The following is a 23,325-nucleotide window of genomic DNA, read 5'->3' on the forward strand; positions in this document are numbered from 1 at the left end:
GGTAAAGGAGGATGTACCGTGTGGTACATCCTCTTTAAACGCTGCAATCACTATAGATTGAGGTGTTTAAGGGGTTAATGATAGGCAGCTACATTATAGTGGCTGCCTGTTTTTATGACTGACTTCTGGGACACTAATGTCTGTGGGGCTGCTCACATTGACGTGGGCCCACACACATTTACACCACTTCACAGCAGGAACATATAAACACATTCCTACTGCACAGGCATCGGCAGTAGGAATGTATATATAAGTATTGATGACGTGAAGGGGTTTAAAAACACTTAACAACAAAGTGCATTCAATTGCTGAGCTTAGTGATTGTCACACGCATTTCAATTATCACAATGTATGATAATTGTAAGTTGTAAGTTGATCCTGGAAATTTATGGGTTTGCAAATGCATGGTTAACATAATTATTATTATTAATAATAAAAGCATTAACAACCTTTTTTTTCTTCTTTTGTTCTCATTACATCAGAAACAGATCTGTTGTACATCTTAATAGAACTGAAAGAAAATTACAGCTTGGATAACCTGCAGGGGTGGAGTGTAGGGGTGGGGCAGGGTTGGGGGGGCTGAAGGGGAAATATTACCTAAACAAAACTTCATATTTTCTTTTTGATCTAAAAAGACATAAAAGAGTATGGATCTCCAGAGTGTACAAAATAGTTTACCACTGGCATGTTTGCAGCTGTCAAGAGGGTATTGTTTAGCTCATGCAAGACCAAATCTCTAGGTCTGTGAGGGTAACTGCAATGTCTAAATATTACACTACCACATTCCATATTTGACCTCTCTAAAACTTTTACTTTTAGGTTTTTCTTATTCGTATTGTATTTTATTTGTATTCTTACCTCTTCTTTCAAACTTTTAGGCTTTAGCTTAAGTTTATTTTTTCGACTATAGGACATGGAATTACTTCCACTGAGCTGATTATTAGGCAAAGAACCACTAGTCTCTGAGGAAGCCAAGCAGGAACCCAGCTTAATCTTTTTCTTCTGTAGTAATGCAAAAGAAAAAACACATCAGTTATAAAGATACATATTTATATTAATTAATGTAACAAAACTTTTTCTTATTTTACAGGTTTTTGGGACATTTGTTCTAAATATTGCCAAAGACTGATACTGACAATAAATACATCAACTTACCAGACACACACAACAGAGACAGATATACACCAGATGCATAGAAGAAACATGATAGCATCTACACATCAGAAGGGACCCAAAGTAAAGCAAATCCATCACCTTGTGTGCCTCCTGAGCTGACTGCACCACTACAGATAGATAAAATAAATATTTTAGTTCAGATATCTAATGTGTCAAGGGGGCTGGGCCCACAGTTTCTTAGGCCTTAGCACTGCTATGCCTCATTGTGCTGTATGCCTGACCGTTTGCATAATCGGGTCAGAGCACTCCACATATAGCACAGTGAGGACTAGTAATATTAGGGCCAAAGGAATGATAGTCCCTGCCTTCTTGACACTGTTCAGAGCCCGAATAAAAGTATTATTAATTAAGAGAAAAACAGACAGAGGCAACATATCTATATCCTGAGGTGCTTGGTAGGCTGGCAGGGATGTGACAGATTTGCTTTAATGACCACAGCACAGATCCACCAAAATTTTATAGATAAAATCAGGAAGACATCAGCAAAACTGTCACACATTAACATTTCAACATAAGATGTTACACCAACACAGAAAAGAGAACACACAGAAAAAAAGTCAGACACAAACAGTAGACATAATACATCCATCAATAAACAATTAGATCCTGAACATGTAATGAATATAATTTGCTCCCAGTCAGCCACTCAACAAATTCAAAAAATATGTGCACATAGAAAAATACATATGCAAATCTGGCAGAAAGGAAATTAAGTTTCTAAAGAATATAAAATACTACAAAATACTTATAAGGAGCTAAATTTAAAAGCATTATGCTAGAAAAAGGGTATAAGGGTATGTGCACGCTATAGAATCCGTGCGGATAATTTGTAGCGGAATCCACCACTTGCCCCAATCACCATCCCCCTATTCCCACATGTTCAGGCAGCATAGAATTGAGGGTATGGGACGGGCGGAACTTCGAGATAGAGCACGCACGGAAGTTATCCACACGGATTCCTTAGTATGCACATACTCTAAGTGAGGAAGCGTCAGTTTTTAGATAAGCCGTTAAAAAAGGAATTGCGCAAGTTTGTACAACCCTGAACTTGCAATAATTTATCACACAACGAAAGCCATGATGGATTTACTGGATAAGTAGATTACAATTCATTTTACAGATAAAAGGGGGCAGGACAGTGGTAATAGATACCGTCTATTACCAGCTATCAAACAGTATAAGATGTTTGGAGATACGTTTGGAAAAGTACAGAAATATTCTTACCAAAAACTTGATCCAGAGTGTTCTGGGTCTCAGACTGGGCCAAACGCTTACTCTTAAACTAGACTCTAAGTGCACAACCAAGATAGAACAGGAGTTGTCAGTGGTGAATATGTCTCCTAATCCGGAGGTTCGGGTGCATTTCAGTCACCGCGTCATTCGTTGCCATGGCTATCTGAACGTCTGGGTTAGGGAATTCACCACTGAACCAGCGGCAGGTGTAGTGACAATTACCCTTTAACAGGGATTTTAACCCTTATATGTAATAAAATATTAAACAAAAATGTCTTCAATCTTGTGGCAATGAGCGCAGATCTTTACTAGTTCATGACATATGACCACTACAGCCAATCAGTGACCTCAGCAGTAATGTGTTTGTACCCTGGCATTATAGTTCTGTAAGTGACTGTAAAAGCAAATGCCTGGGTGCAGTGGTCACATGTCAGCTCTTATTAAACAAAAGGGCACATGCTGAAGCTTCTGCAGTGGATCACGGTGTGATTGAAGAGGTGAGTTAAATGTTTTATGTTATTTAATTACGAATCCATTTTTTCTCAAAAAGATGGACACCTGAATGCATTAATAGTGGAACTCACTATATATATACACAAGCAGATTGTCTTCAATGAGCGTTACTAGAAACGACCATTTGTCTGACAATCAGGTGTGTAAAAGTGGCAGCAATCAGTCTATGTGCAAAGAAACACTCATAAGCTGATTGCATCTTTTGTGCGGCACTAAAATTTACTTTTATCGGCTGCACATCGCTGTGTGTAAACAGGGGATGTGCAGCCGATCACAATAAAAGGTTAACGGCCGCACAAACAATATCATGCCTTGTAAAGACACTGCAAGAGAGCGCTGATCAGCAAGAGAGATGAAGATCGAGTAATGTAAAACGACTTTTAACGTACCTTACAATTGTCTCTTTGCTCTTTTCCTTTCTTAGGGCTAGTCATTTTGCTGCAACGAACTGTTTTAGGCACAGGGGTTGCATTTGTGGTGACATCAGTCAACACAGATGGAGAACTGATAGCACCATGGAGAAAAATACGCTCACTTCTGCGTCGACTCCAAAGATCATCGTCACTTACTTCTACTTCAAATTCTTGGCCATGGTCTTTTGTTGACTTAGTTTTGTTTAACTTCTGTGGTTTATCAATTATTTTTTCTTTTTCTGACTGATGAATGGTATCCACTTCCATAGTACCTAAAGCAATTTTGGAATTCCCTATTTTTTTGCTAGTAAACTTAAGGTCAAGTGACGATATTGCTTCATTTTTTTCTTCAGTTTCCGATTCTGTTTCCTCAGATTCTGTGCCTTTACAGAAAAATATAACAGTTATTAGGGTTAAAAAAAGACAAGAGTCCATAAAGTTCAACCTACAGAAATCCTACTGTGTTGATTGAGAGGAAGGCAAAAACCCCTATAAAGCAGATGGCAACTGCCTCATCACAGGGAGAAAAAAATCCTTCGCAACTCCAAATTGGCAATCAGAATAAATCCCTGGATAAACATCCTATCACATGAATTTTAGTGCCCATAACTTATGTTATATTTTTCAAGAAAAGTATCCTCCCTTGAACCTATTTAAAGGGGTAGTGCGGCAGTAAACAATTATTCACTAAATAACACACATTACTTTGCAATGTATGTTATGTTAGTGAATGGCCCCCTTCCCCGTGTACCCCCCACCCACGCTAGACCCAGAAGTGTAGTGCTCTATACTCACCTGATTCGTGTCGACCCCCGTCTGCCATCTTGTGACAATGATGTCATCTTCGGGCGGCCGGCCAAACCGCTCCGACTGTACCTAGTGCCGGCCGCCGTCTGCCGCGTCATCAGCTGCTCAGCCGTAATTGGCTGAGCACAGTACCTCTATGCCTCTTTTGATGCATTTAATGATTTTAGTAGCCTTGGCAGCCGCAATCTGGCACTAATCACTTAAGTTGAGTTTACTGTCCACCAATACTCCCAGGTCCTCTTCGGAAGCAGTTTTTGGTTTTATTATTTAGCACATAATTGTACTTCTACAGCCCAAGTGCATAACCTTACATTTATCCACCTTAAACTTCATTTGCCATTTCTCTGCCCAAGTCTCCAGCTTCTTCAAATCCCTCTGTAATATCATATTCTCCTCCTCTGTGGTGATTACTTTACCCAGTTAAGTGCCATCTGCAAAAAACTGCCCGGTATATACCTTCACTACAGTGCAGAGACCCCCCTCTTTTTTCCCCCAGCATTGTACATAGCCCCTGCCGGTTATCAGTGATCTCTTGCTGTATACTGTATATAGTATGTTACAGTATACAGTGGTAATGGTGGTGGTCCCAGTGTGGCATTATTTACCTCTTATAGAGGTAAGAGGAACGGGAGAAGACCAGCGCCGGTAAGATTTCACTGGCTATCGATATGCACAAACAGGCTGATAGTTTCCCATTAACTAATTTTTTGGCTCCCAGAACAAAAGCAAAAGCAGAGCACATATTAAATATGTTTTGTCACAACTCACCCATCACAGTTTTTTTATCCTCCACTGACGCTTGTTTGTCATCCAAAAGAACAATGGATAAGGTTGGAGAAATGACAGGATTAGGTGGTTCATTGGCTGCAAATCGTGCAAGAAGACCTAGCCCACTATCCTCTACATGCGGACAAGGGAAATGGTCCATATCATAAGCAATATAATTTTCCTCCTCTTCAGAGCTATAATCTATAAATTCAAGTGAAGAAAGATGACATGGAAAATTACATTGTTTCAACTGTTTTTATGTAATAAATCAAATGGTCTTTTATAACCACCTTTTCACTATTGCAACTATTGACAGAAAAAGGAAGGATGTACACCTAAGATGGTGGTCAGCAAATTACTCCAGAACACTGCACAAGGGCAACTAAAAGCCTGGGACTTAAGTGGAAGTATAAAAAAAGGAGCAAAAAACTATATGCTACGAAATACACAGTTAGATCATGTTGTTTTTCTAGAAATACATGCCTTAAAAATTATGATTTTCATGGTACCCCATTAATATGTAGGCTATATTCTGTTATGAGTTTCAAACACTCCATAGTGGTATTGTAAGGTTTCTGCTTTTACCAAGAACTAAAAAGAAAAATATTCAAAATGCTGACAATAATAATAATAATGATTCAAATACACAATAATCTGTTGTTTTTTCCAATGGTAAAAATCCGCACATTTGTGAAAAATGGAACAGATTATGTTTACGGCTTAATTTGTATTGATAGCCAGTAATTTAGCGGCATACATAAATGTACACAACACAGATGGCAAATAGTTTATAGGTGAAAGATTTGTCAGGCATATTAAAAGGTTTCCAAACAAATGAAAGCTTGCCAAGAAAAAAAAAAAAAAAAGACAAAAAAGGTTAGCTCATGCTGTTCAGGAATTATAGCACAGTTAATTCATACAAGCAGTGAGAATGTTATATGCTTAACAATGAAATTATAATGTTATTAAGTAATTAAAGACTGACAAACAGGATGATTTCTGAAGCATTATAGCAAGGGAATAAAAGTTATACAGACAATGAGCACAATACAGACCCATTAGAAATTGTGGTACGTGTTCTATCACAATGTCAGGCAGAGCGTACAAAGCAGGCTAGATGAAGGCAGACCATAGACAGCTAAGGGGTCTTTCTCTCACATTCAAACCCTTCATCACAAGAAACCTACTCTATGTAGACGTACAAGGCCATGAAGGCTACACTTACTAATACTAAAATAGAAAATAAGTACTAAACTAAATATATGAATATGCTTTCCTCTAAACATCTGAACTGAGCATACTGATGTGTTTCCTTTTCCTACTTTACATAATGTGATTGTAACGGAATGAACTGCTTTAGAACAAAAGCATTTGTCTAGTTAAGAATATGTGTATCATGTAAAAAACAACACACTAAATTATTTACACTTATGAATCTATACTATTGTTTAAAACGTTAGCCACAAAGTTCTTCAATATAAATTTTGGGGGTCATGAATGTGCGCATACAGCACATTTTGCTTTCCATATTGATTGATGACAATGCCAAAATAATTACAGCAAAATATGTCATAAGATTTTTTACCATTAAGAAAGCTCCATTTTTCATTCTCTAGTGATTCTTTGATTTACCAAAGACAAGACTGTCACTACTAAAAAATTACTGCACAAAACACAATCTCTAGGCTGATTATAAGGGGACAATAATCTTGACAATAGAGCAACTAAGTATATATATCTTTTTTCAATTACTATTCCCATGATATCTAATTTCGAGAACAATGCTTATTGCAATTTATAAGAACCTACTACTTATTCCAATAATATGCTAGGGAACAGAGGATTAGACGTGAGGCTGGAAGATTTACTAATAAAGAGGTTGATGTTCAGAAGTTACCTACTTTACAGAGATCAAGGTTCTGATGGCTTGCAATCTGACCCACGCTGTGCGGTGTCTGCCCTACTCCAGCCAATCACTTTGCTTCCTTAGAGCAGCGTAAGAGCAAATGCAAGAAACCGATACAGACATTCAAAGCATCATGGGTAAGGGGTGAAGGAATGCTCAAGCAGCTGCAAGGAAAAAGCAAGCATTCTAGAAAAGTTTGGTTAATTTCTGCACATTTTTAGTATTACAGCAAGTCTTAGCATATCCACTTCTCAAATATCCCCCCAGTCTTGGTTAAAAAAAATATGATTCCAGGAAACACTACTTTCTGCGAAAAAGGATGTATATTATAATCATGTTGATACAATAGGATGTATAAGAGAAATTCATTTTTAAATATAATACATTAAAGGAAATGTCCACATCTGCAATAAATCATTTTCCTTGCATAATTGTAAAATAAAATAACTTTGTAAATAGTCTTTTAAACATCCCATTGTTTTTCTGTGTATATGTTCTACACAAACCTCTGTTTCCATGGTTACAAACTAGAAACAAACTCTGTTCTTCTGCAGCCATGTGTTACTTCTCTTTTCCCTATCGTTCTACTAACAGAAGGAAAAGGAACAGAAATATTGGACATGAGTTACACATGACTGCAGGATCAGTCGACACAAAAGACTAGTTTGTAATCTGTAATCACGGAGATACACAAAGGTCTGCATAAGAGCTTTAGACACAAAACAAAAGTCATTTCTATTTTTAGATGCATTACAGCAACCATTGCAATAGTGTTCAAATTGTTTAAACTTCAGTATCTGAAAAACCTACAAAACTACATAATATATATTTTTACTTAAAAGGCAAAAGTAAGGAGGGATATTTGAAATATGAACACTGCAGGACCTTTAAAGCAACATGATAATCCTTGGAGTGATGCAGAGGGTAGGAGGAAACGGAAAGCAGAACAAAGAAAAAAAGCCAAAACTATATTAACAATTTAGAATGCATCGCAAGAGACACAAAAGTACACTGGCATTATCAAAAAATAAAATTGGTATGTTTAATAAAAAATTTATAATACAAACAAATCACACACCCACACTTCGTCAAAATACAAAGACTGTTTCTGATCTGATGGAACCTTCATGCCAAAGATAACACAGGAAAAAAAGGAGACTGATGAAGACTAAAACAGCTCACACGAGCCAAAAAGAGATACACTGTAAAGGAAAATTATTGAAACTGCAGAACAGACAGATAGCCAACCAGACCACCATTAACAGGAGGAACTCCCTGTATATCTGAGGCTGAACTTTTGCTTTGTAAAACTAGTAACCTTGGTCCAAAGAGTCCTCCGTTGAATCACTGAAAGATGATTCAGCCTCCCGACCAGGTAGCAGTAAACAGAGATGTCTATTTCTGCTTTGTGTCTGCTTAGATTTGGAAGTCCTATAGAACGAGGAGATGTGTTGCGGTGATGGAGAACGTCCAAGAATCTTCATTTTTTGTGTTAGCATATTGCACATGCTATAATGTAATGATTTGGGCTGGGACAGCCATTCATTTCTTATTATGCTGTCATCATCTTCTGAATCTGTATCTGCAAATGAAATACAGATTATGAGAGAAAAAATTAAATAAATAAATAAATAGAGTTGTCATTTTCAACTTACACCATATGTGCACTGTTAGTGTTTTGCTTTTTGGCTAACCATTCCAAAGAAAGAACATGGATTTGTAGCCCTCATAAGGAATCTCCCCACCCAACACTATCACCCTCCTCCTGCCATTCTGTATAATAGCCCATTGTTACAGTTTGCTTAAAAACAGATCATCATATTCCTATTGTTTTCTATGCATACACTGCGGCCGCCCATAAATCTGACATGTTCACTTTGTGTGGCCGCTATTCACTGAATAGCGGCCACACTTAATAAGAAGTGCACACAATGTAAGTGTGGCTCATGGCCGTACTTTACATTGTTTGCTATGGTTAACTAGAGTGCAGGCAGACCCAAATGTGCCTGCATTTCCAATTAAGACAGTGATGTTCATCCGGCTGGTACTGCAGTACCGGCAAGGGTGAACATCACAGACAGCAGCCGTTCTGTGACACGGGCGTGTCACAGAACGGCTGCTGTCTTACAATACGTGAACTCGGCCTAAGAGTACAAATAGAGGGACGGATTTCTGCTAAAAGGCATACCAATAAGAGTAAAAACTATTAAAATGCCTTTGTTAAAATCAAATTTGTATTCACAACCCCCTGAGCCTAGTGTTTACACCTAGTTTTGCACTCATCTGACTATTCAGTGAGAGGTTTAATCAAATTCAACCCTGGGAAAAATAGAAGGTAGCAAAAAAAAGTAAAAACTGTTATAGATTTTGGGAAGACTTGAGTACAGGAAGACTTGATATTTTTAAATCCAGGTAAATTACTAATCTATATACTTTTCCCTGCCTAAGTACCCCTTTAAGCAATCCATGGCTACACTTTGAAATTTAGAATTTTCTGGGCAGAACTTTAGACCACTTTGATCTAGCTTCTTTTTTTTTTAAATTCGTTTTATTAAAAATGTGAAGAGAGGAATAAAAATTACCGTCACAGCAGAGGTACACAAATTATGCACTTCTTCATCACAAAGAAAATAAACAAAAATATACAGCGAACCAACTTATCGCTTAACTGAACAAAAGTAGAACGACTAAACATAAAGTGAAATCGAGTACACATTTACGCTACCAAGCGAGACTCTAGGGCGTCCCTCAGTGTCCTGAAATTGGAGGTTGTGTATGCCGCCTGTGGGGAGGCGCACCATGCTCCCCATACCTTCCTAAATTTGTTAGGGTGTCCTCGCCTCACATATATTATTTGGGAGAATGGGACCACAGTGTTGACCAGTTTTTTCCATTTAGAGAGAGTGGGGGGTCTCGGATCCATCCAACGCAAAGCAATTACCTTACGGGCCATAAATAGGGCCTCTCAAGAAAATCCGCTCATGGTGCGTCCATTCCTCCTCTGCCAACACGCCAAATAGGCAAAATAGGGGCGTTAAGGGCACTGGCTTTGAGAGTATCTCTGTCAACATAGCTGTGACCTCCTGCCAGAATGATGACACATGGGAGCACTGCCAGATCAGGTGCCAGAAATCAGCCTGAGGTCTACGACAACGATGGCATTCATCTGTGGGCAGCCGCCCCATGCGACATAATCTAATTGGAGTAAGATAGCAGCTATGTATGATAAACATTTGGGTCATCTTATTATTGGCTGCAGGGGATGCCAATGTGTGGGAACAGAGTATTTCTTGCCAGTCATCATCAGTTAGCGTGGGTATACAGGTTTTCCAATAAGCTTCTGATGGCAGAGGGGAACTAGAAACCTTCAAGTGAATAAGGTGAGTGTATAGAGAGGAGATGAGGCCTTTCGGACCCTGAGACCGCAAGACCCCTATCAGAGGGTAGTCTGAGATGGGTGGGTTCAGCGAGGAAAACTGTGCAGTGAGAGCATGGCGAATTTGAAAGTATCGAAACTGAGAGTTTCTAGGTAAGTGATTGTCTTCCTGCAATTGGACAAAGGTTTTCAAAGTGCCAGAGACATATATATCATGCAAAGACGTTATGCCATGCAAATGCCAGAAGGCTGGTTCTAGATCTTAGGAGAAATTAGGATTATCCCATAAGGGGAGATCTGCCATAACATCAGTAAATCCATGCAATTTCTTGACTGCAAACCAAACTTGTCTCGCCAATCTATGTATGGGTAGATACGGCTTCTTTGCCCCAGAGGAGCCTTCTAGCAACAAACGGATATAACCTATCCCTAGGTAGTGTGCTAGACGGTATTCGGAGTTAGGCAATGAATCGGTCAGCACCCAGGGACGGAGCAATTTCAGCTGGCCCGCCAAATAATATAGGTACATATCCGGGAGGGCGTAGCCTCCTGCATCTTTAGGCCTCTGCAGAGTTACCAACCTGAGTTTTGATCTGTTATTCCCCCATATAAAGGATGGAAATAAGGACGTAAGGGACTTAAAGAATGTGCGGGGTACCGGGACAGAGGCGTGTTGTAAGATATAGAGGCATTTAGGAAGGATTATCATTTTAATCAGGTTCATTCTCCCTGGGGCAGTCAATGGGAGAGTACTCCAAATTTTAAATTTATCTTTCACATGATCTACCTTCTTTAGAAACAATCCGGGAAAGCTGCATACTGTGCATCTGCCTGAATTCTGAAATTTTCCTTTTGCTTCTTCCATCTCTTTGCTTTTCTTGACAATTTTCTGCGAACTTAATTAGAAAAAAAAACTTAAAACAATTTGTCATAATTTTTTTTACTATATGATCCTAAAGCATCCAGATTGAAAAATTCAGCAACTCTGCAATTAGGCTAGAAATTACATAGTATTTTGCTTCCACATCTTCTATGGAGGATCTACATAGGAACGTTGTTGAGGATTGTTGTCAGAAAAAGACCACTTGGTCCAGCTAGTCTGCCCTTTTAGCAATTCCTTTCTTATTATCTTAGGATTAATAAATGTTTATCTGCTGAAAGTGTTGCTACTAATTGCTAATCTTTGCCCCAACTAAGCTCTCATTGTGTCCCCTTGTTTTTAAGTTCAGTTTTATATGAAAACACTCCGTCTTATTTAATTCTTTAACATATTTATAGATTTCTATCATGTCCCCCTTTCCCCTCTTTCCTCCAGACTATACAGATTCACAAATTCATATCTGTAAATATCTTTCCTGAAATGTTTAACGCCTCAAACCCTCCACCATTTTTGTAGCCAGTCTTCGGACCGGTTCTATTTTTAGATCTGCCTGGAGCATTCCTAATGATGAAGAAGGTGGGGAGGAGGGACAGAGAGGTTGTGCAAAGTTAGGGCACAGATACTCCCATTTGGCACGGGCTTCAAGTTTAGGGGGGGGGGGGGGGGGTTGTGGGTACAGAGTCACTTTAAGGCTGTCAGAAATCACTACCCCTAAATCCTTCTCCTCTGCAGTCTTTGCAAACGCAGAACTGCCAATGTAATACTCAGATAGAGGGTTCCTCCTCCCCAAGTGCATTATTTTACATTTGAAAACATTAAACAGCAGTTTCCATTGCTTAGATAACAACATCTACTGTATTACTGACATTCCCAGGAATATGAACTCTATTGCACACTTTGTTATCAGCAAACCTTGAGTATCAAAACTTTTCTCAAAGAAGAAGTCCGGCAAAATTTTTTATTCAAGTATTGGGTTGCCCCCCAAAAGTTATACAAATCACCAATATACACTTATTACGGGAAATGCACATTAAGTGCTTTTTTCCCTGCATTTACTACTGCATCAAGGGTTCACTTCCTGGATACAATGGTGATGTCACTCCCTGGATAAAATGGTGATGCCACGACCCGACTCCCAGAGCTGTGGGATGCTCAGTATCCCTTCAGACCCTCAGTGTCCCCCTGCCACCATCCTCTCCAGCAGCCACAGCCCGAACAGCTCTGGGAGTCGGGTCGTGACATCACCATTTTATCCAGGAAGTGAAGCCTTGATGCAGTAGTAAGCTCAGGGAAAAAAGCACTTTATAAGCATTTCCCTTTTAACTGTATATTGGGGATTTGTATAACTTTTGGGGGGCAATACAATACTTTAATAAAAATTTTCGCCAGACTTCTCCTTTAAGTCACTTATAAATATAATAAAAAGAACAAGACCCGAAACAGATCCCTGTGGCACAACACTTGTAACCAGTCTCTGAAGGTACACCATTAACAACGATCCTCTATCTATCCTTCAGGCAACCACAAACCCACTGAATTATCCAAGGATTAAGCCAAATTAACATGAAGTTCTCTATCAGCTCTTTATGGGGAAGTGCATTGAAGGCTTTGCTAAAGTCCAGATAGGCGATATCCAAGGCACGGTCTTGCTAGCAATTAAAGGGAATTTGTCAGCTGACATTCATGGGTCAAACTGCAGACACTGTTATATAGAGAGATATGTGGTACCTTTCATATAGCCAGCTGTGCTCCCAGAATGTAGGAGTACAAGGAGTCAACAAGGCCTTTCCAAGTGGACCAAGCTGTAACACCTCCTCAATGCTTCCTCCCATAACTCAACCTGCTTGGGGCTCAGGTCTCAATCAAGTAGGCAGAGAAGAGGCATTCCAGCTTGTAGCTTTTCAGGAGCTTGGAAAAGCCTCTTTGATTCTTTGTACCAGAGAATAAAAGAATTTTCTACTTTCATCTGGATATATGAAAAGCACCAAGTGTCTCCTTGACCTAACAGCTATTCAACAGTTTCAGTAGTTTGAAAAATAAATTACAACTGTATGATTTTCTTTTAAAGGGGTTATCCAGTGCTACAAAAACATGGCCACTTTCTTTCAGAGACAACACGACTCTTGTCTCCAGTTCAGGTGCGGATTGCAATTAAGCTCTATTCACTTCAATGGAACTGAGCATCAAAACTCCAGTCAAGTTGGAGACAAGAGTGGTGCTGTCTCTGGAAGAAAGTGGCCATGTTTTTGTAGCGCTAGATAACCCCTTTATATAAAGAGGAAACAAAGAAGAGAGTTGCTGGAACAGACTATGTACAATTTATTTGTTTTAAGCTACTAAATAAATGGGTATATCTGCAGAGGAACTATAGAAACAAAATTCTTAATTTACAACTATTGCAAAGTTTCTACATCTCTCATTGTATGTACTTTGAACATGACATGAGAAACATATAATTGTTTGTATCACCCTTTCAGTCCATACAAGCAGAGAATAGACAAGTCTTCATGATAGCTGAGCAAGACTGAGAAGAAAAGGAAAAGTGACAGACTTTGATCAGAGAATACGTCCTTTGTGAGTTACTGAATGTAACTGCACTGTAATCGCTTATATGTGGTATGCAGAACCATTGGTATCTACCTCTACATAGGTCAAAGTATGGGGATACTGGTCTTTGTATAGTCGATGTTACTTTGCAATGGTATTACTCTTGTTTAGTCCAGTTATTTAGCCAGGTATTATTAGTCTTGGTTTACTGGATTTTAGTTATGGTACAGTAGTATTCCACACTATGTGATGGTAATGTAAAGGTCATGGTGAAGCGATAATATTTGTTTCTTATATACTGGTATTATTGGTCTTGTTTTACTGGATTGGTTTGTAACCGTGACAGTATGGTCATATAAAGGTGATAATACGGTAGCATGAAAGTTGTGATTGTTATTCACAAAGGGAGTTGTGGTCACAAATACAGATGGAACCAGGTCAGTATGTCACTTCTCAATTCCACTGGTGGGCCCCAAGTACCCCAGTTCCACACTAGGGCCTGCTCAGACTGCAGTAAAACATAGACAATAGGGCCCATGATAGAATTAACCAGTGGGCCTTTATGTCTGCGCTTTGCTGTAGGGCCCTCTCGGGAATCCAGAACACGTTTCGGATACCCAGGGCAACACAGAAGCCCTTTGGAGTCTGTGTCCACCCTGTAGAGCTCTATACCTAAGCTCCATTTAGGCCATATTCAAACTATATTTGTTGTGTCTGTTTGTTATATGCTTTCCCAGCACATAGGTCAGACAGATTCTTTGGTCCACATTCACCTGTCAGAGGACAAACACCCTTTGGCCTACGTCATGCCGGTCCACTGTTTTTCCTGTTGTATAGAAGAGCGTGGTTTGCAGCAATATTCTACACAGATGCATCCAGTTAAAAACTAATACAATCTGATATACTTTTTATTAACATCGAAGCCTATAAGTAATGGATGCCACTGTATGTCTATACACTGTCATCTGTCAAAAAATATTCTAAACATACTTTTAAAAGACACTGTAAAAACTGACAGCACCATTTCCCCTTCTATTTTCTAAGATTTATATAATGTTTATGTCACCATTATATAAATAACAAGAACTACTTAATTTGATATATAAAATTATTTTACCTCATAACAGTAACTTGATGCACTGCTGTGCTCCTCCCAATCATCTATTCCACTTTTTCTTTCATTCTCCAACTCATCAACTTCTGAAATATTTAATAGTGTTGTCTGGAGACAATCACCTGCCTTAGTTCTTTCAGAGAGTAAAATACACTTGCTAAGCCTGTAAATAATCAGAGGCAAGGATAAAACACATAGTAAGCCAATAAATGGTAAGCTAAATCTTTCAGAATTACTAAGTTTCTGCTACTAAAATACTTTCAGCAACTACAAGTTAATTCATAGCTCAGATACTAGATATGATATGGAAACTTAAAGGGGTATTCCAGGTTATTTTGATATTAATTCTACTGATTTCTCTTGTAATATAATTAATATATCTCATTGGTTTCTATAATAAATTTTGTCTCTTTCTCTCTATTTTTATGTAAGTCACGTGTTTCTGTGACGTCACCGAACCGGAAGTGTGGGGACTTCCCCGACTCGGCCGGCCTCTTGGTGTTTATGTAGTTAGAAAGCTAGCAGAGCTTTACAAACGGCCTCCCTGCACACGGGAGGTCACATGACACCCTGTTCCCGGGCGGCCTGTCAGTGTGAAGGAGGTCGCATCCACCTCCTGTATAATCACTAAAACCCTCCACCCCCTGCCAGTATAATCATCCCGATGTCTCCCCCGGCCCCCTCCATCCTGTGTATACAGTCCTTTTCAAAGATCTCTCACCCCATCCCCCGGTCTCGGCACCTCTTGCACTCAGCTGACAGGCTCTCTCTCTCTCTCTCTCTCTCTCTCTCTCTCTCTCGCTGTGTGTGAAGCAGGAGAGATTTCTTTCCTGCTCCGTACACAGTGCCTGTCAATTGCCCCGATAAAACTCAGCTGCCAGGAACTGTGTACGGAGCAGGAAAGAAATCTCTCCTGCTTCACACACAGCGAGAGAGAGAGAGAGCCTGTCAGCTGAGTGCAAGAGGTGCCGAGACCGGGGGATGGGGTGAGAGATCTTTGAAAAGGACTGTATACACAGGATGGAGGGGGCCGGGGGAGACATCGGGAGGATTATACTGGCAGGGGGTGGAGGGTTTTAGTGATTATACAGTAGGTGGATGCGACCTCCTTCACACTGACAGGCCGCCCGGGAACAGGGTGTCATGTGACCTCCCGTGCGCAGGGAGGCCGTTTGTAAAGCTCTGCTAGCTTTCTAACTACATAAACACCAAGAGGCCGGCCGAGTCGGGGAAGTCCCCACACTTCCGGTTCGGTGACGTCACAGAAACACGTGACTTACATAAAAATAGAGAGAAAGAGACAAAATTTATTATAGAAACCAATGAGATATATTAATTATATTACAAGAGAAATCAGTAGAATTAATATCAAAATAACCTGGAATACCCCTTTAAATGTCCACTACCAGATTTACCCAAACTAAATATCTCTCATTTAAGCGCTAAGGAAGAAATAAAATAAATAAATTTTTGTCTGGTTTGTATTGCCTCAGGCTGGCCACAGAAGGTGTTAGGCCAATTTATGTAATAAATATTATGGCTATGTTCACACCTAGCATTTATTTAGCGCTATTTTTGGCACAAATTTGACTGGCAAAAATAACACTTATTATGATTGTGCAATTTGTTATTTGTGAACATAGCCTATAAAACATAGAATACACTAAATGTTCTTCAAACAACTCATTGTGCAAAAAAAAACCCTCATAAGGCAACATCAACAGGGGAAAAAAAAAAGTGTTATAGTTTTCAGGATGCAGTGATACAAAACCAAAAAGATCACTGCCTATTTTATTGGACTCTGTCAGCTCCATTTCAGTGACAGAACTGCAGACTTGAGAAACACCCCCCCTTAGGTGATATCAGTAGTATTTTAACAAAAGGTAATCGAAATAGCACCAATATAATGGAGACTAAGCAAGTATTTCCCCCATTGGGAGGGTCTTTCTGGCTTTGCAGAGTCTTAGACAGTCCTAGCATTTTTTGGGGATAGTAAGGCATCCAGTCTGAGAAAGTGTTTTTTTTCTGTCCCTGTAGGCAGCAGGACACCACTTTCCTTCTTCCATGGTGTGATGCAGGTAGAGTGTGTTGTTGGTGCTCTTATTTCCAGGGTGCACACAGCTAGCTTTGAGTTTGTGCCCCCCAAAATTTCAAACCCAACAGACAAAATTTTAGATAAAGGTGGTCTGTCATCAGTCACTTACATAGTTAGTATTTTGGTCTAAGAACTTGTCTAAACCTGTTTTGAAGCCCTCTACTGTTTTTGCTGTGACTGGATCCTGGGGTAGACTGTTTCACAGAGTCACTGTTCTCATGGAACCTTTTTTTCTCCAGGCGGAGGCAGTGCCCACTTGTCTTTCCAAGGGGGTTTTACCTGAAACACCTTTATTCCTTATATTTCTTGTAGGGGCCATTTAAACATTTATATAAATTAATCATATGGCCCCTTAAATGTCTCTTCTCAAAACTAAACAAATTTAATTCTTTTAATCTTTCCTCATAACTAAGATGCTCCATTCCCCTTAAACTTTTAGTTGCCCGTCTTTGTACCCTCTCCAGCTCTAGTACATCCTTTTTTATGAATCGGGTTCCTAAACTGGACAGCAATATCCTGTAAACCTTAGAAGCAGCTGACTGACATTGTTTGCTATTCTGTAGTCTATTATCTACAAGAAAATAACAAAGGGGTGTCAAAGAAGAATAAGAGGGGATGCCAGGCTACTAGAAATATAACTAACAGGCACAAAAGGCCGACCAGCCCACAGAAACCTGAATTACCCCTCACCGCTGTTAAAATATAACTTTTAATCAAACTATTAAAATATATTGCATATAGGAAAACTTAAAAGACCTCTACTACCATAAATAAAGGTATTGAACGTGATATTTGTAACACTAATCACAGTCACCAGCCAGTGACACAATAGCTATAAATTTACCATCTGACAAGTAGCTGCAGACTAATCTGTCATTATGACACAACTATGGTAGCAGATCTTTAAAACATGAGAGCATCGCCTAACAACTAGTTTCGCTCCATCTAGAGCCTTATCGGGTATAAGGCTAATAGCCGTTCTACAAGTACACCCAGATCCTTTTCTACCAGTGATTCTCCCAGTGTAACTTGGAATCATTGACCACCACTCTGAGTACTATCACCAAGACAGTTTTCAATCCAGTTACAAACAAAACTTTCTAAACCTATGACTGTAATTTTTGCACCAGACACCCATTAGAGACTGCTTAGTCAAATGATTTAGCAAAATTCAGGTAGACTATATCCACAGCCACCCCACTAACCAAGCTTTAACTCACCTTTTCATAACATATTAGGTTGGTTTGGCAACTTCTGTCCTTAGTAAAACCATGCCAGTCTACCTCAGTACTGACCCCATCCACCTCAGCTCCATCCTCTTCTTTTGTATATACAAAGCTGAAGAACCTATTCAGTAACTCAGCTTTCTCCTAATCCGCAGTTATTAAATCCCCGTCACCATTACTTAGGGGTCCAACATAATCTGACCTTGGTTTTTTTGCATTCATATATTTGAAGAATTTCGGGGGGTTTCTTTTGCTTTCTTTGGCCACCTGTCTTTTATTGTGAATTTTTGCTGCTTTTATTACCTTTTTACTTCAGTTGTAATGGTGCGTTTACACAGAGATTTATCTGACAGATCTTTGAGGCCAAAGCCAGGAACAGGCTATAAACAGAGAACAGGTCATAAAGGAAAGACTAAGATTTCTTCTATTTTCAAATCCATTCCTGGGTTTGGCTTAAAAAATCTGTCAGATAAATCTGTCCGTGTAAACGCACCCTAAAGTATGCAGGCTTTGATTTGAATCGTTTATATTTGCTGTTATGGGGGCTCATTTTTGCACCATAATCTGCACTTTTTATTAGTACCTCACTTGCGTATATGTGACTTTTTGATCACTTTTTATTATTATTTTTTTTCTAAATGTGATGTAACAAAAAAAAATAAAAAATCAGCGGAACCAGGAACGTGATAATTTATAAGTTCAGGTGATTCCACATGGTGCGATACCAAATATGTTTAAAAAAATTTGTTATTGATTTTTTTTAAAAATATATATTTTTATTAACACTTATTTGTAGTTCCCCCAGGGGACTTCTATAAGCCATACTATGATTGCTAGTAGAGATTCAAGCAGTACCTATGTACTGCATTGACTAATGCTCTCAGCACTCGATAGCTGCTGATGGCAGCCTGTAGAGTCGTGGCAGCATCGTAGGCCTAGCAGAGGCCCGGGGCTGTCTGTGTGACCGACTGGCTTCCCTTGATCACATCCCTGTTATTGGTGGTTAAGAATTTAAAGTAAAGGTCACAAAGTGGTTAGACTGGGCACAATTCACCAACATGCCAATATACTGGTTAAGGGATAAGTAGCACTTTGCCAAATTTAGTTATACTGTATATACTTTTAAAGTGACACGGTCACTCCTTTTTTGCATTATGACTTCTCTACACAGGTGTAAAGGGTAAATTTTGCAGCTTTCATACCTTATTTTATATCATACATCATGGTGCTTGTTCCAGTAAAAAGTGAACTTTTATCATCTGCGGATTGTGCTGCACGGGCGGGGCTTCATGGCTGCAACTTAGTCCCGCCCACATCACTTTAGGCCCCGCCACTCAATGTCATCGCGCATAGGCCATGCCCGACAGCCATTGGAGCTGGGGGCCTAAAGCTCTTTGTCCCACCCCCTCCAGGTCATCATGGAGGGCAGGGCCTACGGTGGTGATGTGGGCGGTGCTAAGTGGCGCTGCAGTCATAAAGCCCTGCCCAGGCAGCACAATCTTCAGATGATAAAAGACCATTTTTTACTGGAACAAGCACCATGACGTATGATATAAAATAAGGTATGAAAACTGCAAAATTTACCCTTTACAGCCGTGTAGAGAAGTCATCATGCAAAAACGGGGTGACAGTGTCACTAAGTACCAACAAAAACAAGTAGCTTCTGTATTTTACAATGCATCCTTACCTTCTAGTGTTGCTATTTTTCATCCTTTCTTGGTTAAGGCATGAAGGATTTATTCCATGTTTTCTTTTCTTTGGCCTACCCGGGCCCCTTCTTGCTACGATCTTAATTTTCTCATCAGATTTTTCCCTTCAAAAATTATAATTAATGTAGTATGAAAATAATTAGCAGATTACAATAATAAAAAATTATGAAAATATTACTGTATGTTGATTTTTTTTTTTTTTTTAAGAGTTGGCTTTTTTTTTTTGCTTCTGGCCTCCTCTGAAGCAATTGTTATCACTGTTCAAGGAGGGACATTGCTCCGGCCAATGACTGGAAGCCAAATATTTTATCAGCATTATAGGTTACCTAAGTTTTTACAATGGTGAACGTTGAACTCTTCCTGACACACCTGACATAACTGGCAAAGTCTCTCTTTTATCATTCACATAGCTTATATCACTGTTGATAAACTTTACTACTTGTGCTGTTCTTAAAGTCTGTTTATTTTTTTATGAGCATGATATGTCAAGACAGAGGAAGTTCCAAAGAGGAAAGATTGAGTGCGTCTGGTAGGGGCATTTGTGACCTAAGTTGATATGGGTGTTTCTTTGATCATATCTCAGCATGCAAAACAGATAAAACATCTGTAGACAGAAGCAGCTCTAGTTAACAGTCAAAGCATGACATGAGGGACAGCACTACTAACATTTCTACAGAGTTAAAGGAAACCAATCAGCACGACTGTGCTAATATGGTTCCCAGCTGCACAGTATAGATCTACTGTGCAGCTCCCCGAGGCTACCAGCCGCATCTGTGGTGGTAGCTTTAAGTGGGGGAAAAAGGAGTATTATTTTGCTGTGCAAGGCAGGGGGAGGAGTGGCAACTAGTCATCTGAGTGGGGAGCCGCCAGTAGCTAGTCAACGCTCTCTGCCTGTCTGCGTGCAGTGCAGGGATGCTTGAATGGCAGAGAGACCCGTTAAACAGGCAGAGAGATCCAGCACGGGATACCAGTGGCACAGACCTTTTTTTTAAAAAATGCCGCCAGTTCCCACTCTTGGCACAGTTTTTTTGCTGCGCACCATTCCGCGGCACTATTCACTGACAGCGGGCCTGTGTCCCCAGTGCGACTATATCCCCATCTGCCTGTGACACGGTTCCATTGATTCTAAACATAAAAATAGTAGAACTGCTCCTACTTATCCATCCTCGGTTTTTCCAGAAAGTTAGGTGAGCTGGGTGCGGAGTGTGGTTCTAAGCCTGGAGTTTGTTTGGAAGTTCCGCTGTGTTAATTCCGGGCAGAGAAATTGGAGAATTCTACTATAGCCTAAAGCAGTGCTTCTCAATTCTTCATGGCCCACCGACAGGTCATGTTTTGAGGATACCGAATACAAAGAACACCTTGATTCACAAAGTGCAATTATAGTAATGATGTCCCCTCCCCTCAGTGACGCGGCTTCACTAAGGAAAAATTAATACACTGGGGAAGGCAGCGCGGGGACCGATGCACAGAACGGCCAGGTGCACAAGGAGAAAATGGCGCAGAGTGCGGGATTTTGAGAAATGGACCATGCCACTGGGATCAACAGGTAATGGAAAGTATTTTTTGACTTCTGAGGTGGTACATTCACTTTAAGCAAGGTTATCTTTATGTTATTTGCACCCTGCCAAAGAGATGCTGAGAGACCCCCATCACCCCCCAGCTATCCCATGGATAGGTGATAACAAGTCCATATGAGAATACCTTTTAAAAACGCCTATATACCAGTTGGCTCTAAACTGGGAGACAAGCAGGCAAATTATCCTATTTTGCTGCACAGAGAGCGGGGAGAGACGTGCTCAGCCATGTGCTTCTCTCTACACTTTTTGTAGTGATCTGTACGGGTCTGAACTCTTTAACAATTAGAACTCTTAGCATGTCTAGTTTATTTTTTATGTGACAGGTACTTTACATAAGCACTTACATAAGAAATTGGGCGTAGTGATTTACGTCAAAAAGTTAATACTCACTCAGAGTCCCTTCTCCTCTGTAACTTTGCCAGTTCCCTTTGCTTCTCCTTGTATTGTCTCTGCAGTTCTGCAAGTCTTACCCTACAGTCAAGTTCCACAGAGCCCATGTCCTCAATAGCAGATTCAATTGAGAGATGCTGCAGAGATAAAAGGTTTCTTTTTGAAACAGCAAATACTATTAGATTTAAACAGAAATGCAAAACATGCTTATTATACAAAGGTCCTTTAACCCCTAAACGGCCCTGGGCCGCCTAGGGGTGTTCTGAACTGCCGCGGTCCCAGATGCCGCTTGTAGCCTATGAGCGCGGCTATTAGCGGGTGCGGTTCGATCGCCGTGCCCGCTAATTAAGTAATCAGATTCAGCTGTCAAAGTTGACAGCCGCATCTGATTACTACATGCAGCAGACGATCGTGGAGGGGCGATCCCTGTGTCCTTACCCGGCCGGGGTCTGAACGGTAATAGCGCTGATCCCGGCTCGGCACTCAGTTTTTTCGACTGCAGCAGCCGAAAGCAATCGAGTGCCGATCTCATTGATTTATGCAGTATAACTATAGTGCATAGATCTCAATGAGAGATCAGTGTGCTTATACTAGAAGGCTTCTAGTATAAGTGTTTTAAAAAAAAAAACTCCCCTCATAAAAGTTTAAATCACCCCCCTTTTCCAATGTTATAAATAAAAATAAATAAACAAACATGTTTGGTATCGCCACGTGCATAATCGCCCAAAACATTATTTTATTCCTGATCTCGCACGGTAAACGGCGTAAGCGCAAAAAAATCCCAAAGTGCAAAATTGTGCATCAAATCCAGTAATTTGTAACAAATTGTAATAAAAAGCGATCAAAAAGTCGCATATGTGCAATCAAGGTACCGATAAAAAGTACAGATCATGGTGCAAAAAATGACACCTCACCTCAGCCCCATAAGCCAAAAGATAAAAGTGCTATAAGCATGATAATAGAGCGATTTTAAGGAACATATATTTGTTAACAATGGTTTGAATTTTTTACAAGCCATCAGATAAAATAAAAGTTATACATGTTACATGTCATATAACCTACAACCAATAAATGCTGGACAATTTTCTAAATTTATTAATAAATGCTTCATTACATACAGAAAATGTATTTTAACCCCTTCCCGCTAAAGTCAGTAAATGTACTGACTTGTAGGATGAGAGTTCCAGCACCAGTCAGTACATTTACTGACCTGCTTCCAATGCTCGCTGTTTACACAAACAGTGCCCGGGAGCTGCAACTAAACTGTCAGCTGATAGCTGACATCTCAGTGTAACTACCTCTGGACCCCCAAAGGGGGTCCAGCATCGGCATTCGTCGGCATTGGTGGATCAGTAACGGTAATTGGTGTAGTAAAAAACACATAGGATTACATTGGAGTCTCTGGAAAGAAAATGAAAATGTTAACTTTTCACTCCTACTTTGCAGTTATTCCTGTGAAATGTCTTAAGGGTGAAAAACCGGTATGAATGTCAATTTGAATAGTTGAAAGGGTGAAGATTTCAAAATGGGGTAAATTATGGGGACTTCTAGTATACAGGCCTCTAAAATATACTCCAAAACTGAACTGGTGCCTA

The 23,325-nt window shown here is 39.8% G+C and overlaps 1 protein-coding gene across 5 annotated transcripts in view; it reads right to left on the reverse strand.

Annotated features, from left to right (window-relative positions):
- Window positions 1-23,325, reverse strand: part of TNRC18 (trinucleotide repeat containing 18) — a 139,647-nt gene that overhangs the window by 48,162 nt on the left and 68,160 nt on the right. For all 5 annotated transcript variants that reach the window (XM_069983549.1, XM_069983550.1, XM_069983552.1 and 2 more), the window contains exons 12-19: window positions 21,731-21,867; window positions 19,742-19,867; window positions 14,737-14,896; window positions 10,980-11,088; window positions 8,135-8,398; window positions 4,911-5,111; window positions 3,312-3,718; window positions 859-1,002 (exon numbers count right to left, since the gene is read on the reverse strand). In XM_069983549.1, the coding sequence (XP_069839650.1) occupies window positions 859-1,002; window positions 3,312-3,718; window positions 4,911-5,111; window positions 8,135-8,398; window positions 10,980-11,088; window positions 14,737-14,896; window positions 19,742-19,867; window positions 21,731-21,867 (1,548 nt within the window). The remainder of the gene's footprint in view (window positions 1-858; window positions 1,003-3,311; window positions 3,719-4,910; window positions 5,112-8,134; window positions 8,399-10,979; window positions 11,089-14,736; window positions 14,897-19,741; window positions 19,868-21,730; window positions 21,868-23,325) is intronic.

This window comes from Dendropsophus ebraccatus, chromosome 9 (assembly GCF_027789765.1).
Source record: "Dendropsophus ebraccatus isolate aDenEbr1 chromosome 9, aDenEbr1.pat, whole genome shotgun sequence".
Classification (NCBI taxonomy): domain Eukaryota; kingdom Metazoa; phylum Chordata; class Amphibia; order Anura; family Hylidae; genus Dendropsophus; species Dendropsophus ebraccatus.